Source organism: Vombatus ursinus, unplaced genomic scaffold (assembly GCF_900497805.2).
Source record: "Vombatus ursinus unplaced genomic scaffold, bare-nosed wombat genome assembly UNPS02014770.1, whole genome shotgun sequence".
Lineage (NCBI taxonomy): Eukaryota > Metazoa > Chordata > Mammalia > Diprotodontia > Vombatidae > Vombatus > Vombatus ursinus.
This window is the reverse complement of record NW_020954548.1, coordinates 39115234-39136649: the sequence shown is the minus strand read 5'-3', so window position 1 is coordinate 39136649 and position 21416 is coordinate 39115234. Positions and strand designations below refer to the sequence as shown.

General features: G+C 47.9%; 2 protein-coding genes across 4 annotated transcripts; both read right to left on the bottom strand.

Annotated features, from left to right (window-relative positions):
• Positions 1 to 67: 67 nt before the first annotated feature.
• On the bottom strand, positions 68 to 3674 carry JMJD8 (jumonji domain containing 8). 2 transcript variants are annotated; one of them, XM_027862635.1, is made up of 9 exons: positions 2412 to 3674; positions 1594 to 1683; positions 1330 to 1378; positions 1100 to 1196; positions 948 to 1016; positions 691 to 810; positions 555 to 622; positions 335 to 469; positions 68 to 262 (listed from the first exon to the last, which is right to left on the bottom strand). In XM_027862635.1, exons 1-9 carry the CDS (start codon positions 2516 to 2518, stop codon positions 182 to 184), a joined length of 816 nt encoding a protein of 271 aa, XP_027718436.1. In that variant the 5' UTR covers positions 2519 to 3674; the 3' UTR covers positions 68 to 181. The 2 variants fall into 2 exon arrangements, with proteins under 2 accessions (XP_027718436.1, XP_027718438.1); XM_027862637.1 differs by having other exon boundaries at positions 340 to 469.
• Positions 3675 to 3767: 93 nt separating this feature from the next.
• WDR24 (WD repeat domain 24) lies at positions 3768 to 19314 on the bottom strand. 2 transcript variants are annotated; one of them, XM_027862633.1, is made up of 10 exons: positions 19273 to 19314; positions 18263 to 18794; positions 13673 to 13850; positions 11704 to 12376; positions 6659 to 6774; positions 6410 to 6531; positions 6124 to 6228; positions 5680 to 6017; positions 4434 to 4618; positions 3768 to 4241 (listed from the first exon to the last, which is right to left on the bottom strand). In XM_027862633.1, exons 2-10 carry the CDS (start codon positions 18741 to 18743, stop codon positions 4073 to 4075), a joined length of 2367 nt encoding a protein of 788 aa, XP_027718434.1. In that variant the 5' UTR covers positions 18744 to 18794; positions 19273 to 19314; the 3' UTR covers positions 3768 to 4072. The 2 variants fall into 2 exon arrangements, with proteins under 2 accessions (XP_027718434.1, XP_027718433.1); XM_027862632.1 differs by having other exon boundaries at positions 18263 to 19007; positions 19273 to 19298.
• Positions 19315 to 21416: the final 2102 nt, after the last annotated feature.

Sequence of the window (21416 nt, the reverse complement as noted above, 5' to 3'; positions counted from 1 at the left end):
ACTTCATGCTGATTTGTCTTCCAGCCCTAAGCAAGAGGGCATAAAGTGGCTGGCACGGAGACACAAGGCAGCAGAGCCAGCATCTTTACTTCATTGTAGGGAAATTGTGGCAATAAATTAACAGCACTCGGAGTCAGAGGGTGGCAACAAGTTGGCCTCACCCTGCAGGATGCTTTTGCCTCTAGCCCAGAAATGTGGAAATGAAGACACTGGTGTCCAGGTTCAGGGTGGCATGCCACCAACGGTCAGGGAAGTACAGCACCTGGGGATGGGATGAAACTTAGCATAGGCCTTTTCTTCTTCCCACTCACCCAATAAAGTGAACCCCTCTGACCTCACCAGCCTGGACAGTACACTGTAGGGGCCGTTCAGTGATTGGGAGCGCTGGGTATGTGTCCCGTAGCCAGGCCAAAGTTGTTTTGTTGGGATGAAAATCAGGCGTCTTCTCTGGAGGATACAGGAACCAGCGCTGTTGGGGATGGGGAAGGAGGACTTGGTCAGGACTGGCTTACCTCTGCCCCCTTCCAAGATATAGGGAGATTTGTCTGCCTCACCTTTCGTCCAAAGATCACCTCAGAATAGCCTGGCCCGTGCCAGTGGAAGGGTACTCCAGAGCCAGCACCTATGGGGGAGGATTTATCAACAGACCTGGACTCCCAGCAGCTCCCTGCCCCTGAGGGTGATACTGACCTGCAATTCCAAAGCTGTAGGCTGCAGTAGTGCCCAAGAGACGAAAGGGAGGTGGGGAGTAGTGTTGGAATAGTCCACCCCACTCAGTGAAGTTATTGTCCCCAAAGAAATAGAGTGTGTCTGGTGGGAGAAAACAAAATTGAAAGGTCTTCCTGCGGTTGCAGGCCTTTACTGCCCTGTCCATGGTCCTGATGTGCCCTCTGGGTGGCTAAAATTCTCTAGCTTCATTGGCCCTTGAGAATAAGAACTCAACTCACCATTCCCTAGAGAGTTTGGGTCTTGAGGCTGTAGCAGCTGTTCAACATAGTCGTGGAAAGAGAGGTCTACTGTGGGGAAAGGAAGAGGCTGGAAGTCAGGTCAGTCCTGCAGGAGGTGGCACAAAAGTGGTGTTAAGCACAGTTGGGCTTACCTTTCTGATAAGAAAATGTGTTAGCTGTACTCAGCCGAATCCTGAAGTCCCCAAATTCTGCCAGTAGCTTCTCTTTGGAGCACAGATCCTGGAATAGCTGGGGAGAAGGAAAGGGCCCTCAGGCTTCCAATAGATGTGTGCCTCCACCCTCTCACAAGACAATGTTCTTTGGTGGAGTTAGGATTGAGCAGGGTATTAGGTATGGGCAGGATACAGCTTGTGGTACTTACTGAGTTGTTGGTGAGTCTTTGTAGAATGACAGGTTTAGAAAAGGCGTATCTGTGAAGCAAGGACAAAGGTCACAGACAGTTCCTGCACACATCGATTCCCCCTTCCTGCTAGGTATGACCAAAGGGATCCTCTGCTCCAGACATTGCCTGCTGTGTGGAGGTCATGTTTTGGGGCCTACTGTACATTCCCATTGCTTCCTGAACTCCAAGTCACCCACAATGATCACGGAAAGGGCCCGAGCATTCCCTCCTTCCCCTACACACTGGTGAATGAACTCCGCGTAAGTCAGGTTTGCTCTTCGGTCTACAGTACACTGCTCCTCTTCTTCTAGGGCCGGGTGTCCACTCAGCTCCCTGGATGGGGGGAGGGGGAGGGAGAGCAATGAGAGGGTCTCTAACGTAGCTCATACCTGCTTCTCCCCTGCTATCCTGTTTGCCGCCAGGCCAAGGATGAGTTGGGGTTGTTGGGCTCCTGCATCAGCTATGTCCCTGGGGGACTACCACCACATCTCGGATCCTTGGTCTGTATCTAATTTTCTGGCAGTAATTTCACTACTCCATTCCTTCAAGCCTAGCCAAGTGACCCAGGTGGAACTAATGATTCATCTGCAGCAGGTTTGGTGGGAATGTCAACAATTTCAATTTTCTAAGAGTCCAGATAAATTTAGCTCTTCTCGACTAAAAGCTGTACTCCCGACCTCCTTTTCTGATACGTGAGGCCAACTCTCCACTGGATTGGCTGACGAATAAAAAAAAAGCATTTCAGGAACCCCCAACTCTAATTTCACCTATTTCATCCCCCAGGGATTTCCCTTTTCACTGTCTCCTCTGTGAGTAGGGCAGAGGGGCAAAGAAATAGTGAAGGCGGTGGGAAGAGAGGGCATGGTGAGGCGCCTGCTTCCTCTCCTCTGGGATGCAGGAAGTTAAGACAAAAGCAGTCGGCGGGTGGGGTCTGAGCAGACTTAGGGTCCCGCCCGTGCCCCTCTCCCCTTGCCTCGCCTCCCTAGCGCTCCCGAAGGCCGCTCCGCGCAGACTCTGCGCCCCGCTCCTGGACTATCCTGCCCGTCCCTCCGTATGCTCACCAGCCCCCGCTGGCAGGGGTCCCACTCTCGAGGAAAGCGAAGGCTACCAGCACCAGGAACAGGAACCGCATCCCGAGCCACCGCCACCGCCACCGTTCCAGCCCCATGAAGAGCGAACCCTCCGAGGGCTGCGGGAGCCGAAGCCCTGGGCTTGCTCAGGCACCGGGTAGTGCTCAGATCCTCCTGACCGAAGCCCCGCCGCATCCACCGCGGAGCATTGTGGCCTTTGCAGCAAGGACTACATCCCCCAACAGGCTTCGCGCGAGGGACCAAGCTGAGATTGACCGAAAAAAAGGTTGCCTTGGAGACTCCCTCAAGCAACCGGAAAACTCTTTCCTAGCAGGAACGTGCTTCCGGCCGCATTCTCTCCTCCGTTCCCTCTTCCCCCGCCTCGGAGGAGTGCTCCTCTTCTACTTTGCTAACAAATTAAGTACGCCCTCTTCTCCTTTGACTCCATCTCAAAATTCAACACCCGCCATGCTCTCCTTTGCTAGCTGGAGACATGGCTCTTCGGTTTGTCAAAACAAACCCCTCCACTTGTAGCTCTTGAGCCTCGACTGCAGTCTCTTCCAGCCCTTCCAGCCCTGCCCCAAAACGCGTCCAGCTCTCCCCGACCCCTTCTCCCCCATTCTCACGTCTCCTTTTCTAGGGCATTCCAACCGATCTCTCTGCTCCAAGACTTCACTCTCTCTAGTACATTCTCCACACTGCTGCCAAACTAATATCCCTAAAACACAAACTGGCCTATGTTGAGGCCTCTATCACCTCTAGGATAAACCATATAATCTTCATTTTGGCTTTTTAAAAGACCTCCACAGTACAGCTCTCACTTACCTTTCCAATCATGTCATGTCATGTTACCCCAAACCAGGCTGCTAGCTGTTCCCCCCCCATCTCTGAGCACTTGCCCAGTAAGTCCCAGATGTTGGAAATGCACCATGTCCTCATCGTTGCTTCAGAGAAGCTCTAGCTTCAAGGTACAGCTCACACAAGGCCTTTCCTGACTCCCAATTGTTAGGTGCAGTCTCCCTCCTGAAATTATTTTGTATTTACTTATCTGTGCGTCCCCAGGAAGGCATGGCCGACTTGAAGGCAAGGCTTGGTTGTTTTTTGTCCTATTCCCCACCACCACTTAGCACACAGCCTAGAATTTAAAGGTATTTAATGTTTGTTGAACTGAACTGAATTCCATTCTAGTCTGTCCTGCTCCAAAGTCTCTTCTGGGGACTGTCAGAGGTAGCTTCCAGCTACTGACAGCACAGCCTTCTTAAAGGGGCCTTTCCTGGAAGGAGGAAAGAAGATTTGAGTACTGTTGCCAGCCTCTCACAGCCCCCAATAAAAACCAACTCCTTTAGCTATAGTAACAACTTATATTTATAAAGTGCTTTTCTTCCAACAGCTCTGCAATTTTTACAGATTTCTATTTTTACAGATGGGGAAACTGAGACTGGAGAGAAGCCATGACTTGCTGGCAGAGTTCAGTCTTGAACGGAGGTCTCCTGATTCTGTCCAAGGAACAGATGACATGAATTTGTCTTTCCTTTTTTCTTCAGAAGAGGGCCAGAGGCAGAAGCATCTCATGGCATGGCTTGGCAGTCTTTTGTTGTTTCTGCAGAGACCCTGCGGACAGTTGGTGCTGATAGCAGTTCCGCAGGGGCAGCTCAGGTGTACTCACAGAGGTGGCCACAGCCTGCCGGACACTGTGTGCTGCTCTCCAGCCACTTGAGGATATGCTGTAGATGACCACCATGGCTGCAGCCCTGGCACCACACAAACAGACCCTTCACGACATGGTGGCACACAGCACAAGTACTGGCACACTGGCGGCATCTGTGGCCAGCAGAACAAGAGAGAAAGGGAGGAAAGTGATCACCAAGGGGCCCAGGAGGCCTGCCACTCAGGCTCTGTGATTCCCAACATCCTCTTCAGCACAAAGCCGAGGCCCTGGGATGGGGCTCGCCCTTAGCCCTTAGCAAGCCCCACCTCCTCTCTGCCTTCCCCCAGCCCGGCCCAGCCTCTGACCTGTCACAGATCCAGCCCTTGTTGCTCATGGGCCTCTTACAGTTGCTGCAGTTGACATGCAGGGTAGTGGATGCCTGGTTCAGACAGGTGATGGCTCGACAGGTACTCAGCTTGATCACTTGGTTAGATATGTTCCACAGCCTGAATCGCTGTAGCAGGTCAATATAGGAAGTGTACCAGTGTTCCTGGGAGAGAGGAGAGATGAGGCTAAAGCAGAGGAGAGCCTTGGGCTGGTCTGCTTTCCTACAGTACTACACCGTGGCCCTTAATCTCCTGTTCCCTAAAGGGCCAGAAAGCACAAGGGGTGACACATGGTAGATGTGTCAAGGACAGTAGAGAACATAACCTCCCCCATGATGAAGAGTGACAAGTGGCAGATTCCTTGGACTCCCATCCCCCTGGCAACTAAGTGGCTAAGTATAGAAAGTCTAGGGTTAGAAGTCAGAAGACCTGAACCTCAAGCCCATTTGTCAGTAACTCCATTTGAGCAAGACATTGCTTTTCTGGGCCTTTGTTTTCCCCATCTACCAAATGGAGATTATAAGCTCTACCAATCTCACAGGGATGTTGTAAGGATCAGATGAAAGAATGGATGGAAAGTTGCTTTGTAAACTGCAAGGTACTGGACACATGTAGTAATGCACCCAGAATTATCCCATTGCAATAATGTCTGGGATTGTTATGCATGTAATAATTCCATTACTGAGTATTAAGACTAGGTGTACTCTAAATAGAAGTCTTGGAAATCTGTCTGAAGACTATCCTACACCCTAAAAAATTTATGGCTATCCTATAGGTTTGCACTGACCCAGACCCCTAACCAGTTTCTTCCTCCTACTTACTGACCACATGTGGTGAATATGTAATCTGGCTATTCCAGCTTAACTCCTACCCAATCTCTTAACTATCCAACCCAATTTCTGGTCTCTCTATTCTTCCCTTCTCCTGTCCTGTCAAAGTTTGAAAGGTTTACACTTACTGACCAGAATGGGAAGGGCAGAAGGGCATGATTGTGGAAATGAACTCACTTCTGAGAAGGTGGAAACCATTTGTGGCTACCAAAAACTCACATTATATATACAGTGTTTTGAGGTTTATAGAACACTTTCCCTTTGCAATCCAAAATTAAAGAGAATGCGGTTCATAAAGAATAACCAGCTCACAGACACATAGGGGACCCAAAGTGGTAGCTCTGATTCTGGCTCTGCTACACCAGCCCCCCGAGAACACATGGTCAGATGGGCACCTGAGTTTGCTCGTCAATCTCCTTTCGGATGCGTTCGCCCAACACGATCAGCACAGACACGGCCATCTGTACATCACCCTGCTCAGCATAGAAACGCAGCATGTCCCGCACCAGCGCACTGAAGAAGTCAGGAGGTAGACGGCTCTCATAGAGCGTGTGGGAAATGGAAATAAGCGAGAAGGACTCCACGGGGGTCAGGGATACTGTCTCTGCCTCATTGCCACTCACGTGGGGTGAGTCGGCTTTGTCCTGCAGGTGGTCAGGACCAGAGGGATTGTCCACGATCTCATGGCGGAGAGGGAAGGCTTCCTGAGGCAGCACATACTCTGGCTCCTCCGCTGGGGTGGAGGGGTGGACACACCATTAGGTTGGGGGATATCAACACTTCCCGCATCGACAGGCCCCACTGGGGCAACCCCCTGCCCAGGCCCTGCTGCCGCTTACTGTGGGCATTCTCATGGTCCATCAGGTACAGCTCATCTTCATCCCCCTCCACATCGCCCAGGAGGTAGTCAGCAGGGACATCGCTGCCTTCCGTCTCCTCATTCTCTGTGAAGGGAGGAGAGGAAGTCAGGCTTCTACAAGAACCGAGTATGGCCACGTCCCCCTGCCCATTTGCTCATGGATTGTCCGATAGTGCTTGGAGCCTATCTGTTCCAGGCAAGGGACAAGCAACTGCCAGGAGGCCCATGAGGGGCAAGTGGCAGCTAGCTCCCGCCACCCACCTTACCATCATTAGTGATGAGGGTGGCAGAGGAGTCCAGAAGAATGTTCTCGCTTCGGTTTTCCCCCTTGCTCCAATCCAGTCGGGCCTCACTCCCCATTCCAGAGGCCATGTCCTTCAGGTTGAAGCTTTTTGGAATGGGGGCAAGAGGGGAAAGAGGTGAAGCCCAGAGGAGGGAAATGGGTCAATCAGGTGGAAGGTGCTGCCACCACCAAGTCCCTCCTCAGCACCCCTTCTTCTCTGCCCCTCGATTACCTATTCATAAGCGGAAGGCTGGCGCTGCCCTTCCCAATGCTGTGGTTCAGGTTGGCAGAGGGCATGGTGCCAGGACTGCAGTAAATAATCCTCAGCATGGTCCATGTTTGAGCAACCTACCCCAAAGAGAGAGTAAGCAACAGCCCCTGATCATGCACTGAAGAAGAGTGGGGTCGGGGAAAGAGTACAGGGAAGAAGTCGGCGCCCCTACTTCTCATTCTGGCTAACCCTTAACGCACTAAGTAAATCTCTTCCCTTCCCCAGAAAGCAGGCTCCCCACATGTCAATGATGGGCCCAGATCTCCAGCAGCTCTTCTGGAGATGCCGAGGGCTAGACTCTGTTGATTTAAATGGAAGGAAAGCCTGACGTTCACCTTACAGCCCTCTCTGCCTCTGATAAAAGGGAAACGTTCCAGACACACGTGTGAATCCTCTCAGTCGAGGTCCCTCAATCCCCTAGCTGGGGAATGCAGTTACTGTACAAAGTTATCAACTCAGCAAGCATTTATATTTAAGACACTATGAATGTCAAGGATACAGAGACGAAAAATAACCGTTCCCATTCCCATCAAGGAACATCCGTCTAACTGGGTGAAGGTAGTGGTGGCAGGTTACAGTGTGCAGAAATAATTATGGTAATATTTTCAGATTTTTTTTGATGTATTGGTTTTTGATGTTTTGCTGATTTTCTCTTCCTCTTTTTCTTTTAAAAAAATATTTAAAAAAAATTCTTACATGGAATGGCTCTCCGGGAGCAGGGAGGGAAATGGATACAGGGAGAAATTTAGGTGATAGAAAAATAAAATATACAAAAAATTTGTAAAAATGATGACATGAGGCAGACTGTAATAAGTGTAAAGACAGCCAGAAAGATTACATACATCTTCAAGAAGGGAAGAGAGAGTAATGAAAGTTTCATGGGCAAAGCTGCACCAGAGGTGGCCCTGAAGGGACGGTGACAGAGGGGTATCAAAAGGGAAAGATATCCCTTACAGGCATGAGGGTGTGCAGGAGAGCACAGAAGGGCAAGAATGGCAGCCCATGAAAAGTCCAGCCTGATTACACAAACACTAGCACAGGATGAAGTGTGAAGATTACGTTGGATACTGTGGAGGGCCTTGAATGGCAAAGGAAGCTGACATGCACCCTGCTAATCTACTCAGTCCCAAGAAGCTGCCCTATGAACCTGCCCCAGACTTGAAAAAGGCCAGGGGATCTCTTCAAAGATACTGCTAATATAGGCTGATTTGGGGAATCACAAAATGACACAAGTTTAGAATTGAAAGGGACCCTAGTGGCCATCTAGTTCCACCCACAGTCAAAAAGCCAATCCTCATTAGCACACACTCCACAAAAGGTCCTGTGGCCTCTGCCTCCACAACAGGCCATCCAACTTGTGGATGCTTCTGATTTTTAGGATGTCCTTTTCAACATCCAGTCTAAATTTGCCTCTTTGCAAATTTTACTCAGGAGCAAAACAGAACAAGTTTCCTCCCTTTTCCATAGGACAGCCCTCCAAATAAACGAAGATCATTTGAAGATCAATCATGTCTCTGCTGTGTCATTAATTCTCCAGGCTAACCTTCTCCATTTCCTTCAGCTAATCCCTATGTTGCATGGACTCCAGGCCCTTCATAATCCTGTTGCCACCCCCTTAACACTTTCTAGATTATCAATGTCCTTCCTAAAACACAGTGCCCCAAACTGAACATGATACTCCAGATGTGGCCAGACAAGCACAGAGGACAGGGGGATTATCACCTTCTTATTCTGGAAGCTGGGATTATCTTAATGCGGCCCAAGATGAAACTGGGGTTTTTGGCAGTCCTATCACACTGTTGGCTCATATTGAGCTTGTGGTCCAATAAACTCCCCAGATCTTTTTCAAATAAAACTGCTATCTATACCACCTGTTATACTTTGAAAATTGATTTTTTAAATATGTTTTAAGATTTTACATTTATTCCCGTCAAATTTAATTTTTTTTGGAGCTCCCAATTATGTCTTTTTTCTAATTAATTTATTTTTAGTTTTCAACATTCACTTCCATAAGCTTTGAAGTTTTAAATTTTCTCCCCCTCCTTCCCTGAGATGGCATGCAATCTGATCATTACATTTAATTTTATTTGACACAGCCCAATGTTCTAGCCTATCAAGATCTTGCTGGATCTTGACTCTGGCATCCAGTGTGATAACTGTCCCCCTCAACTCTGTGCCTGTGAGCTGCTACCTCCAGAACAAGGTGTCTACGGCACACGGGCCTTGAGGCATGGACATTCCTCCACAGGCTCACTTAAACCACCAGCCTTTATTAACTCCCTACTGTGTGCTTGGCTCTGTGCTGTGGAGAAGACAAGATAAATCACACATGAACCTCCAGCTCAACTGCCATTTCTTTCATGAATTCTCCCCAATCCCCCCCAACCTGAAATGCTCCTACTTCAGAGATCATTTTGTTTTTCCCTCTCTAACATATTTGTGGTTTTATATTACAGTTGTCAGTGAATGTATGTCATAGCCCTTTTTCTTTTTGTCTAATATTGTGTCTTATCCATAAGTGGTAAGTAGGCAGGTAGCGAACTGAACTGAATCCTCACCCTTGAAGCACTTACAGTCTAGCGAGAGAGGTAAAACTCACCCGCTACTGAGAACCGAGGACAGAAAGTGATTAAGTACTAATGATTCTATGTTTGAGACAGTAAGGTTTGGAGGAGTTTGGAAGGGAGCATGGTTATTGCGGGCTGAAGTGATCAGGGGATATTTCCTGGAGGATGAGGGCTGTGAGCTAGGCCATGAGCCTTCTGTTGAACAAGAGCTCAAAAACAGCCCTGGACTTATTAGATAGTTAAGTCCAGGATGGCTGGGACTATCCCTTATTTACTTTATCTCAGGGAGTTTCACACTCATCCACTTCAAGAAGCTATGATTTCTTCCATGTGGGTACTTCCTCCATTGACAGGTCTTTGAGCATTTCTGTGATTAACACATTTGTTACCCTGCAAGCCAAGCTAGGGGAAGGAGGATGGGGATGGGAGGGAGGGGTGAACCTCTTTTACCATGGTTAGTCTGGTGCCCAGCACCAGGGGCATGTGCAAAGCCCAGTTACCTTCATGGGACCTGCCAGAGTTTGCACTTTCCAAGCACCATCTTAGAGATGCCAGGATATCTCCATGCCTTGAGGGCATCAGAGGACTTTGGGGGAGGACACTGCACATTATAGATATTTAAGAAATGGCTGAAAAAAGTCTCATTTGCCTATACCTCCTTGCTTTGTGTCCCCAAAATGAACTGCCTCATTTGGGAATGAGAACAATACTGCTGATCATCTGCTTCTCCTGGATGCTCTTCCCTCTAAGCATGTTCATGACACCGCTCCTTCTCCATGCATGACCACTCCTCCTCAGTCTCTTTTGCCGAATCTACATCCGTGCCATGCCCATTAACTGTGGGGGGCCCCAAGGCTCTGTCCTGGATCCTCCTCTCTTTTCTCTCCATACTACTTCACTTAGAAATCTCCTCAGCTCCCATGGGTGCAAATGTTACCCCACTGATAAACATATCTAGCCCTAATCTTTCCTGAGCTCTAGTCCCAACTGACTTTACTCGGCATTTTGAAAGGGATGTCCCATAAGCACCTCAAACTCCACTGCACAGAACAGAACTTACCCTCTTTGCCCTCCAAGCCCTCCTCTCCACTTCTCTGTTATTATGGAGGGCACCGCCAACCTCCATCATTCAGCTTTGCAACCTCAGCGGCACCTCTGCCTCGTCACTCACTCACCTCACATATTCACTCAGTTCCTAAATGTTATCATTTCTACGGTGACATTAAAAATAACATGAGTGACTCCATTTTGCCTTTATCCAACATTTTGTGAAGCTAAGTTCCAGCTGCTTGTAAGTCACCTGGTTTTGGATAAGACACACAATTACACCCCCTCCCAAATGTCACTCGATTTAAGGAAAGCCACAAAACTACCCCTCTCCCCGTCACCTCAATGTCTCCCAATCCCCTCCACCAATAAGAAACCAGGTGTCTCAATCCCTAGAATCCTCTTTTTCCTGTTTTTCACTCCCTCCAAATTGTATGTTAGCTTTGCAGAAACCAAGGTTGTGAATCCTTGGCTACCGAGAACCTTGCTAAATGAATGCCTTGCTAAATAAATAATTTGTCTGGACCTAACTCCTTGGTTTCTTTATTTCACTGTAACATTACCTTCTCTATATCATGTTTATATTCCCTTTTCTCTACTCTCATCGCCACCACCCTAGGTCAGGCCCCCATCTCCTCTCACCTGGACTATTAAAATAGCCTCCTTGCCTCATTCCTCCCCATTCCAACCCATCCTCCACAAAACTGCCGGTGTTTTTTTCGAAAACCTAAGTCTGTCCATGTCACCCTCTTATTAAATAAACTCCAATGGCTTCCTATTGTCCCCAGGGCCACATATAAAGTCCTTTTGTTTGGTATTTAAAGCTTTTCATACACTGGGCCCCTTCCTACTTTCCCAGTCTTGCTCTACTTCATGACCCTCTATGTGCTCTCTGATGTAGCCACACTGGCCTCCTTCCTGCTCTTCACACACAACCTCCATCTCCCATCTCAGGGCCTTTGCACTGGCTCACTCTCAGGCCTGGAATGCTGTCCTTCCTCAACACCACCTCTTTGAATCCCAGACCTCAAGACTCAGCTTCAGGGCCACTTTCTGCAAGAGGCCTTTCCTGGTGCCCCCCAGCACTGGAAACCTTCCATCTACTCTGTATTTACCTATTTATATACATGATGTCCACCACAATAGAACATAAGCTCTATGAGAGCAAGTTTTGCCTTGCTTTGGGTCCCCAGAGTTTAGCAAATTGCCTGGCCCATAATAAACACTTAATAAATACCGTGATTATTAGAAGTTGTGCCCAATACTACTTAAGGTTCTCCCATCTCCCAATAATTGCCCTAGTATACCGAATAAAGGCTGACCATGTGCACAGGCCCTTTGCCCCACTCAAGGGGCCTGAGGCCAATCGCTCCCACCAGCCTTGGAACTCACCTGGTTTCGGCTCAGCTCCTTGGCAACCTTGGCATTGTGATCACAGAGCTCGGCCAAAGACCTGCCAGCCAGAGCATAGCGCCGAGCTGTGTCCACAAACCAGCCCATGCTGCTGCTGTCTGGCTCTGTCTCAAAGACACTTAGGGCACTGGATGACACCGATTCGAACTGCTCCGTGGGATCCAGCTTGCGCTTGAAGAAGATGGGGTGGCGCCGATCACCTGGGTAGGGCTTGCGGTTTGAGTCCGCTGTCACCAAGCTCTCCTTGGCTGCAAATGCCAGGTCCCCAAAGAGTCCATAGCACAGGCCTTCAGGGTTGGCCCGCTCAATGGGCTGGCTTGCGTCTTTGAAAATGTGCTGATAGAGGGTACTGTCCTTGGAGCCTGACAACAGGAAGTAGGGGTCATGAAGGTGGCGCCACACAATGCCGGTCGTGACGTCTCGATGCTCTTCGAACATGGCAGAGGGAATATAGGGCCGTCGCACATCCCACACATAGATATTGTGGTCCACCATCATTGAGCACGTAGCCAGGTGGTGTTTGCATTCTGGCCTCCACTTGACACGAGCCACTGAGGCAATGCTCTGCACACAGTAGATTTCTTTGGCCCGGTTTGTATTCATGTCCCACACCTTTACCATCTTGTCACGTCCCCCTGTGGCCAACCAGCCCCTGTGAAGTAAAGGATGTGTGGGAATGGTGGGCTTCTCTAACCCTCCGAGAATATCCACATATTTATGTTCTTTTCACTCTATCTTGGCTCTCCCTCCCCAAACAAGGCTCTCATACAGCTATCCTCCTCTTTCCCTGTTCCTGATGCAGCTGAAGTCAAAGAGTGAAGCTGGGGCTCAGGTCAGGTGGCTATCTGTGCCAGCCCTGGGAGCCCTGCTGCTACCTCAGTAGATGGGAAGGGTAGCCGGAAGGGCAGGAAGGCAGATACACCAGGAGCACTTTAATGACAATCTTGTCCCAGACTGAGGATTTTCTTTTTCTTTTTTTTTTTGGTGAGGCACTTGGGGTTAAGTGACATGCCCAGAGTCACACAGCTAGTGAGTGTTATATGTCTGAGGCCAGATCTGAACTCAGGTCCTCCTGACTCCAGGGCTAGGGCCAGTGCTCTATCCACTGTGCCACCTTGCTGCCCCAGACTGAGAATTTTCCAACACTCTTTCAACATTCACCATGTCCATACAGTGGTGAAGGTCTGGTTCATTCTCTTTCCAGATCTCACCTCTCAACAAGGGTTGCACAACTGGTATTTGAAGGGCCACTATGACATAGTAGAAATAACATCAAGGGGCAGTGAAGTCGCGCAGTGGATAGAGCTCTGACCTTAAGAGTCAGGAGGACCTGAGTTCAAATCTGGCCTCAGACACTAGCTGTGTGACCCTAGGCAAGTCACTTAACCCCAATTGCCTCACACCCCCCCCAAAAAAAGAAAAAAAAGAAATAACATCAAACCAGAGGTCAGGAACTATTGTCTACTACCAGTGCCATGACTTAAAAGGCTTCAACTTCATGCAATAAATTTTTCTTCTCTATGCCTTAATACCTCCACAAATAAAATGAGGACAAAAACTCTACAGCTATTATTATATAATATTATATAATAGATAATATAATAGCTACAGCATTTGTGCCAGATCAAATGACAGAAAGAAGTGAAAGTGCTTTATAAAGCACTCTACGAATGAGGGGCTGCACAATGTAATGGGGAAAATGCTGGCTTTTAGAATCAAGGGTCCCAAATTCTAATCCCACCACACCACATAAAGTGTCATGCTGGACAAATCCCTTCATCTCTCCTAGTTGGTTTCCTCTTTTGCAAAATAAAAGGGCTGAACTATGTAATCTCCCAAGTCCCTTCCACCATTCAATACTGTGATTTTATTCTTTTAAGGGTTTGGTTGTTCTGCCCTCTGCCCTGAGAGACCCCCAGGACACCCTTGTCTGCCCTTCACTGCATACCTATCCTCAGGGTGCCAGTCACAGCAGAAGACAGGGCCATTGTGGGCAGTGAACATCCTTTCATATCGATCTGGCCTCCGGATGTCCCAGAGCTGCACATTGCCATTCTCAAAGGTGGCAGCAAAGGTAAAGTAGTCACGGATGCTGAACTGGACATCACGCACACTCTCTGACTGACCTGGCAGGAGGTAAGAAGGGGAAAAAGAGACAGCACTAGTAAAACCAGCTCAACCTTACCATTCAGTGCTAGCTTTTCTCTCCAATGTCCTTCCTTTCCTTACTTCCCAACAACCAAAACATAGAGAATGTAGTTTTTTACTCAGTCTCAGGGGCAGAAGATGGGGTAGACAGTGTGATCTGGAGGGTCAGGGTCAGATTTGTCCCAAGTCTTCTTTAGGCCCATAGAGCAAATCTGAATGAGACAGAGAAGATGGGGACGTTGCACCCAAAGCTGAGGCAGGGACTCCTAGAAAGGCTGGATACATCTGGCGTTCCCTCTGGGTAACCGGCCTTAGAACAGACCAAAGCCTCAGAGCAGCTTCCAGAGCAGCTTCCAGAGCTGACCTTCCAGAGCAGCTTCATCCCCAGTCTCCATTACACCATTAGATGCTATGAGTGGGGCAAGGAGACCACAGGACCTATATAAACTAAAGACTCTCCCAAAAGGCCCCTTCTAAATTCAAGCGATTAACAGCCATATAAAAAAAAATGCTCCAAATCATTCATAGAAACGCAAAATAAAGTAACTCAAATTCTACCTCTCACTCATCAGATGGAAAAGATAAAGAAAACGGAAAATAACAAATATGGAGTGGTTGCATGAAAATAGGAACATTAATGTATTATTCGTAGAACTGTCAATTAGTCCAGGCATTCTGGAAAGCAATTTGGAACTATGCCCAAAAAGTCACTAAACTGCACATACTCTTTCATCCAGGGATACAACTAGTAAGATTAAAACTCAGAGCGTTCAAAGAGGAAAAGAACCTGTAAGTACAAAAATATTTATAGCCACCTTTTTTGCAGTGGCAAGGAACTACAAACTGGGGGGGGGGGTACCCATCAATTGGGGAATGGCTAAACAAATTATAGTAAATGAATATAATGGAATACTATCTTGCCATACAAAATGATAAGAAGGATGGTTTCAGAGACACCTGGCAAGAACTGTATGAAGTAATGTAAAGGGAAGTGAGAAGAACCAGGAAAAGTTTATACACTAACAACATTGTGAAGACAAAGAACTTTGGAGGACTTAGGAATCTGTTCAAGGCAATGACCAACCACAATTCCAGAGGAATTATGATGAAGCATTCTACCCACCTGACACAGATGATGGACTCAAGATGCAGAATAAGACAAATATTTTTGGATATAGCCAATATGGAAATTTGTTTTGCTTATCTAAGCGTATTTGTTATGATCTCCCCTGGGAGGAAGGGGAAAGCAGAGAGAAAATAAATACTTGTTAATTTAAAAAAAAGTTACACTAAAAAAGGGCCCCTTCCTTCTACTGAGGTGAGGCAGCCCCACCTCCCCACCTAGACACTAGTTTTTCCCCCTACCCTCCAAGACCTCCTACTTGTTTTCACTTTAGCTAAAAACTCAAAACCATGACCCCAGAGCTAACTAATGGTTACTCCAATAACCCTCAAACATCCACAGATCTCTTTTGAAGAAGCATTGAAAGCATGACCCACTTATGATCTCCAAATGCTTTCTGAGACAGAAGGAAAGGAGGACAGTTCTTATTCCCACCCAACAGAAGAAGGGGGGAGGGAATAGGGAGGAGCGACAAGTAGGTGTCAGGCCAGATGAGGAGCTAGAGAATAGCCTAGTCTCCAAGTACTCAGCTGAGTATTCAAACTGTCCTCTCCAGGTGGAATGGAGAATTAATTACGTCTGCTACCATGACAGGCCCAAGAATCTTTACCATCTGACACCTAGAGAGAGTCACAGGGTGGTTTCTATGCTACCTTCTCAGAATCTTTATCCCAACATAAATATTTTAAATATTCCTTTTCTTAGGGAAGTTCTATCTGTCACAGTCATTGTCTCCAACACCACATACTCTAGTTTCTCGCTGAGGAGTAAAATTCAAAAGCATGTAGTTTCCCCTTAGCCCTTCACAGAGTTCAGTTATTGAAATATGAAGGTCCTTACTACACAGCATTATCACAGCTAAGCGACACACACCAAAATTAATGCCACAGAGAGGAGGTTCCAGAGTAATGCCGCTTTTATTTACTCTGGACCCACCTGTACCTAGTTTTGGACACACAGATTCAAATGAGTATGGCCCTTTAATTTAAATGTGCACTTTCCAAAGACAGAAATCCTATCCTCTCCTGTCTCTTACAGTGTGGTTATGAAGCTACTTCAAATGACCTGAGAGACTACAGTCTTAAAGTCTCAAATCTGCCACTGACCAGCAGTGGGATCTTGAGCAAATCACTGCTCTTCTCTGGGCCTCAGGAATCTCATCTATAAAATGGTGATAACACCATCTTGTAAGATTGTTGTGAGAAAAGCACTTTATTTATTTTTTTTAGGCAATTGGGGTTAAGGGACTTGCCCAGGGTCACACAGCTAGTAAGTGTCAAGTGTTTGGTCTGAGGCCGGATTTGAACTCAGGTCCTCCTGACTTCAGGGCCAGTGCTCTATTCACTGTGCTACCTAGCTGCCCCAAGAAAAGCACTTTATAAACTGTAAAGTCATATATAAATGTGAGCTATCATTATTACTATTATTATTATGTCAGTAAAACTACCTACCTAAACAGGTAGGTTAGGATTAAATGCAAGTGTATGCAAAAGCCCTTTATAAATAGAAAAGTACTATAAAAATGTAAGCTTTATTATTAACAACCACCAACATTCAACTAGCACTTTAAAGTATGAAAAGTACTCCACATACATTATAATGCCTGGTCCTCTAAACAAGCTAGTGAACAAGTAGGAAAAATATTATTATCCCTGCTTTACAGATAAGGAAGGGAAGCTCAGAGAGATTAAGTGACTTACCCATGTACACAGAGCTTCAAAGTGTCAGAGGCAGGATTAGAACATAGGTCTTCCTAATTCCACATCTAGCACTCTCTCTACACTACCTCCCTTTTGGGTGGGGTATAGAAAAATACAACACAGTCACAGTCCCTTCCCTCAAGAATATTACAGTTTGAGGGGCAGTTAGGTGGCCTAGTGGATAGAGCTCCGGCCTCGGAGTCAGGAGGACCTGAGTTCAAACCTGGCCTCAGACACTTGACACTCACTACCTGTGTGACCCTGGGCAAGTCACTTAATCCTGATTGTCTCACCAAGAAAAAAAAAAGGATTTATAATAGTACATGGAAAAGAGAAAAATAATACATGAAAAAGAGAATTACATTAACAAGCCTCATGGGCTTAGTGAGTACTATAGAATGTAGCACAGGATGGAGATGACAGATGACTGTGGGCTGAGGTGGTCAGGATGGAATTTAGTCAACAACAGCAGGTAAATTCTCCAACCATACAGGCTTTTGCTCATGCCTTCCTTCACCCCTTTCTTAGCCCTTAACTGTTCACATCCTGACCTTCAAGAAACAGTTCAAATGTTACCATCTAGGAGAAGTCTTCCTTGTTCTATTCATTTAAAAGAGATTATTCTCTCTATCTCATAGCATTTATATACTTCTTCAGTCCTTCAAAAGTTGCTTCGGTAAAACATCAAACTCTCCTGGTGACAGGCCTTTTCTGCACTAAGCTGGACTTTGGTTAATAGAGTCCATTGTTAGAACTGTACTTGTACTCTTTCTAGCTTGGCAAGATCTGCCAGAAGTGTTGGCAGAGACTATAAAAAGCCAGAGTTGAGAGGGCAACCCGGTCTAAGTGAAAGAGCACGGGAACAAGGGGTACAGATACCAGGCTTCACGTGCTAATGAGACACTAACTGGCTATGTAACCCTGGGTAAGTCATTCGACCTCTCTGTGCCTCAGTTATCTGTCAAACACTACTTCAAACATGATACTTACAACACCTCATGGAATGACTGTGAGGAAAGGGTGTGGTAAAAAAGCGCAAATATAAGGTTTTTATTATAATCTACTAGAGTAGAATTTTAGTGAGGGGGGGACTTGCATTTATTGCATTCTAATTTGAATCTCATGTATCAGCGTATATTTTAATCTCCCTGTTACTTAGATCCTAAGATTCCTGAAAGCAGGAGTCCATTTTTGTGTTTCTCCCAGTGCCTAGCAGATTCCACTATACAGTTAAGTGCTCGATAAACGACTGCAGGAGAGAGAAAAGGGAAGAAAAAAATAATTGGTTAGTGGATTGATTATAGAATTCCTGATCTTAATAGCCAGCAATAAGAGAGCCCTATCTTACAGAGGAACCAGGAGCCAAAAAAAGTTTTGAGAACTGGCCCAAGATTAATCACATGAGTGAGGACGTACAGAATTGGGGAACGAGGTATGTGAAAAGATGTTGCCCATACCCCAAGTGGGAGAGCTTCCAGGATGATAAAAGGGAGAGTGCAGAGGCCCCAGAGTGGGCCGGGCTTGGAGCTGCTGGAGCTGTGCCAGCCTAGCCCTATACCACTCTCACCCGAGAAAGTGCTGACCGAGTCCTTCTTTCGGAGGTCAAAGCACTTCATGTAGCCATCCTGAGAGCCACTGAGTAGCATGTAGGCCTCGGTGGGGTGGAAGCACACCTTGTTGACCGTCCGCTTGTGCTCAGTGAACAGCTGGTCTTGCTTGTTGCGGGAAGGCTTGCCCAAATTCCAGGTGACCACCACGCCGTTGGTGGCCGCTGTGGCCAGCAGGTTCTCATCCATCTGGTGCCACACTACGTCTGCACAGCTGAAGTTAAGGGAAGGTTTGCGGCCCACACGCAGGTTCAGCTTCTCCACAAACTGCTCCTCCTCGATGGCGTAGATCTTGAAGATATTTCGGCCAGCCACCACCACCTGGGCGGCATCGCGACACACGCTGATGGCATTGGCCGGGGCGTCCAGGTGGCAGTACATGGTCCGGCCGGTGAGGGTGTTGCCCCCCAGGGCTGTGGTGACCCGGGCCATTTTCTCCATGTGTCCTACGGTTCCTCACGGGCTCCCCTCACCGAAAGCTCAAGGCACAACCTGCGGGGACGGTGGACATCAGCCCTCGGCCTGGGCGATGCCCATCCTAGGCCCAGGCTGCCGGGAATCCCCCGGAGTCATGGGGAGGGGAGGTCTGGCTGCAGGAGGCCAGTCCCCCTTCTAAGGCCGGGGCAGACGTTCACACCCTGGTCGTGGGGGAGCCGGCTGGGGCTGGCTCCGAGGGACGCTGCTCTTCTGCCAACACGAAGACCTCTGAAAGAGAGGGGGAGAGGGAGCACAGGGCCCCGGGCTGAGGGCTGCGAGGGAGAGAAGTGGGGGGCAGAGACCGGGGGGGACACAGACGGTGGCACACGGGGCAGGACCCACACCCGGGGGAGCCGTGGGCAGGACACAGACCGTGAGAGTGACGCCCACGCAGGAGACGGGACAGGAAGCGCCCAGGGAGAGAGGGGGAGGGGACGCGAGCAGAGCAGCCCCCTAGCCCGTCCCAGCCCTCAGACCCGAACCCCTCACTCACCGAATCGGTTCCGCCCTCCGGCCCCGCCACAGCGGAAATGACGTGGCCTGGCGTCAGACCAGGCACCGGAAGTAGCGGTCCCTCGCCAAGGAGCCGCCGTCGCCGCCACCATGGGCCAGAGACAAACGTTCCGGCCTGCGTTCCGGCCGGGGGCGGCGCTGTGAGGCGGGAGGTGGTGATACCGCGGGGGAGGGCGGGGAGGAGGGGCCCCCGGTCCAGGCACACCCCTAGTGGCCGCCCCAGGTCCGCCCCATCCAGAGGGATCTTTGGAGCCAGTCTGAATGGTTTGCCTTGGACCGTTATCAACCTGCCCCTCCCTGGGCCTCAGTTTCCCCTCTGTACAAAATCCTTGTGCCTTAAGCCCTTTCCATCTCTGACATCCGGTGTTTTCTGTTCTAGGGTTCACTTCCGGTTCTGACGGCCTATGCGGTGTGTTCCCAGACTCTTCCCAGCTCCACCTCAGGATCCCTCCAGGGTCTCATATGATCCTGTGTTCTCAGAGGGCTCTTGGTGGGGGTGAGGGAGCCTGTTGGCCTTTTTATAAATGCTAGGATAAAGCTCAGCCGCCCACGTAAAAGATGAAATGCAGAAAAAGATTGCTGTGAAAGGACCTGGGGAGCCCAGTGACCCGAAAGCTTGGCATGAGTCAGCAGTGTGACATGGCCGCTTAGTAACAGAAACAGGGCAAAGGAAGGGTAGACAAGCACAAGGCAGTGTGGTTCCCGTATGTAGTGTGGGGTTGTCGTTTTGTGGCTTAAAGTTGAGGCAGAACAGACATCTTTAGTCTCTTCTTTCCCTCCCCCTTTCCCCCTTCTCCAAGGGAGATTTTTAATTCCTGGCAGGAGGAGAAGCAGGAGATTGAGGCCAGGAGCTTGGCTATTCTGCTCTCCTCAAAGAGAGGGGTGTACCAGGCTAGAATTATATCTATCTTTTCCTTTAAGTATTATTAGTCTAGAAGATAGGGTTTTCAGGTTCAGGTTATCTTCTGATTGCTTTTCCTTTAGTTGGGGGAAGCAGCAGGGCCCCAAGCTTTGTATCCAAGGTTTGACCCTTTTCCCATCATATACCATTTTCACAATGAACACACATAACAATTAGCAAGGAAACCCATTTATCCAATTCTATAGTCAAACAAAAGTCAGAGAGAGTATACATGTACTGGATAATACAGAGTGAAGGAGCTCTCCCATTAAGAGGGAGATAACTCAGCTCATCTAAGAAAGAGTATCCTAGATCTCATTTGAGGGAAAGTTACCCCAAGCCTTTAGTGTAGCAAGCTGGAGATAGAGACTGTCAGTCCCTCTCATATCAGCTTCTTCCTAAAGTTTTTTTTTTTTCCCCTACCAGCAACCTGAAATGAGGTTGGTGTTGTTTGTTTTGTAACAAACCTCTCCTCTCTCTCTTGCTCCATAACTCTGCTCTGCCCCTCACGCAGGACCAGAACACTGATCTCCACCAGTGAGGAGAGAGTCCCATACCAATGGGCTTTGGGTCTTGGGTTACACTAGAGTGGCAAGAGTGCTGGCTTTGGAATTAGAAGGCGTGCATTGGAACCCTAGCTTTACTATCTGTTTGACTTTATAAAACTTTGTATAGTCACTTTATATCTCTTGACCTCAGTGTCCTCATGTATAAAATGAGGGGGCTGAATTAGATGACCTATGAGGACCCTTCCAGTTCTAGATCCTATGATTCTAGAAAGCATGTTGCTTTGCTACAACACATCTTTAGTAATTTGACCGTTTCTGGACTTTTTTTTTTTTAATCAAGGGCATCAGCAAACTAGAATGTGACCAGAAGAGAATGACTAAGATGTTGAGGGAAATGGATACCATGCTACTTGAAGACTGACTGAAGGAAGCACAGATGTTTAGCCTAGAAAAGAAAAGGCTTAGAGGGGACATAATAATTCTCTTCAGGTATTTGAAAGGCCATCACTTTCCCTAAGAGGGTAGAACTAGAGAGAATAAGAGCAATTTACAGGGAGACAGATTTTCAAGTTAACTTTTTTTCAATTCTGAACTGAAATATCAACTAAAATGAGCATAAAAAGAGGGTTGTACATGAAACTGTGAATCTCTATTACATACAGTTTGCTTATCTCTTTAAATGTGTAATAAGTTCAACATGTTACTTTCAAAGCT

Excerpts from the sequence above, each read along its gene's own strand:
- WDR24 (XM_027862633.1), bottom strand. The coding sequence starts at position 18,743 with ATGGAGAAAATGGCCCGGGTCACCACAGCCCTGGGGGGCAACACCCTC. Across the intron at positions 6,775-11,703 it reads AGGAGCTGAGCCGAAACCAG|GTTGCTCAAACATGGACCAT; the intron begins GTGAGTTCCAAG and ends TCTTTGGGGTAG. Across the intron at positions 4,619-5,679 it reads AGATTGACGAGCAAACTCAG|GAACACTGGTACACTTCCTA; the intron begins GTGCCCATCTGA and ends CCTCTCTCCCAG.
- JMJD8 (XM_027862635.1), bottom strand. The coding sequence starts at position 2,518 with ATGGGGCTGGAACGGTGGCGGTGGCGGTGGCTCGGGATGCGGTTCCTG. Across the intron at positions 1,197-1,329 it reads AAAGACTCACCAACAACTCA|CTATTCCAGGATCTGTGCTC; the intron begins GTAAGTACCACA and ends CCTTCTCCCCAG. Across the intron at positions 1,017-1,099 it reads CACATTTTCTTATCAGAAAG|TAGACCTCTCTTTCCACGAC; the intron begins GTAAGCCCAACT and ends CTTTCCCCACAG.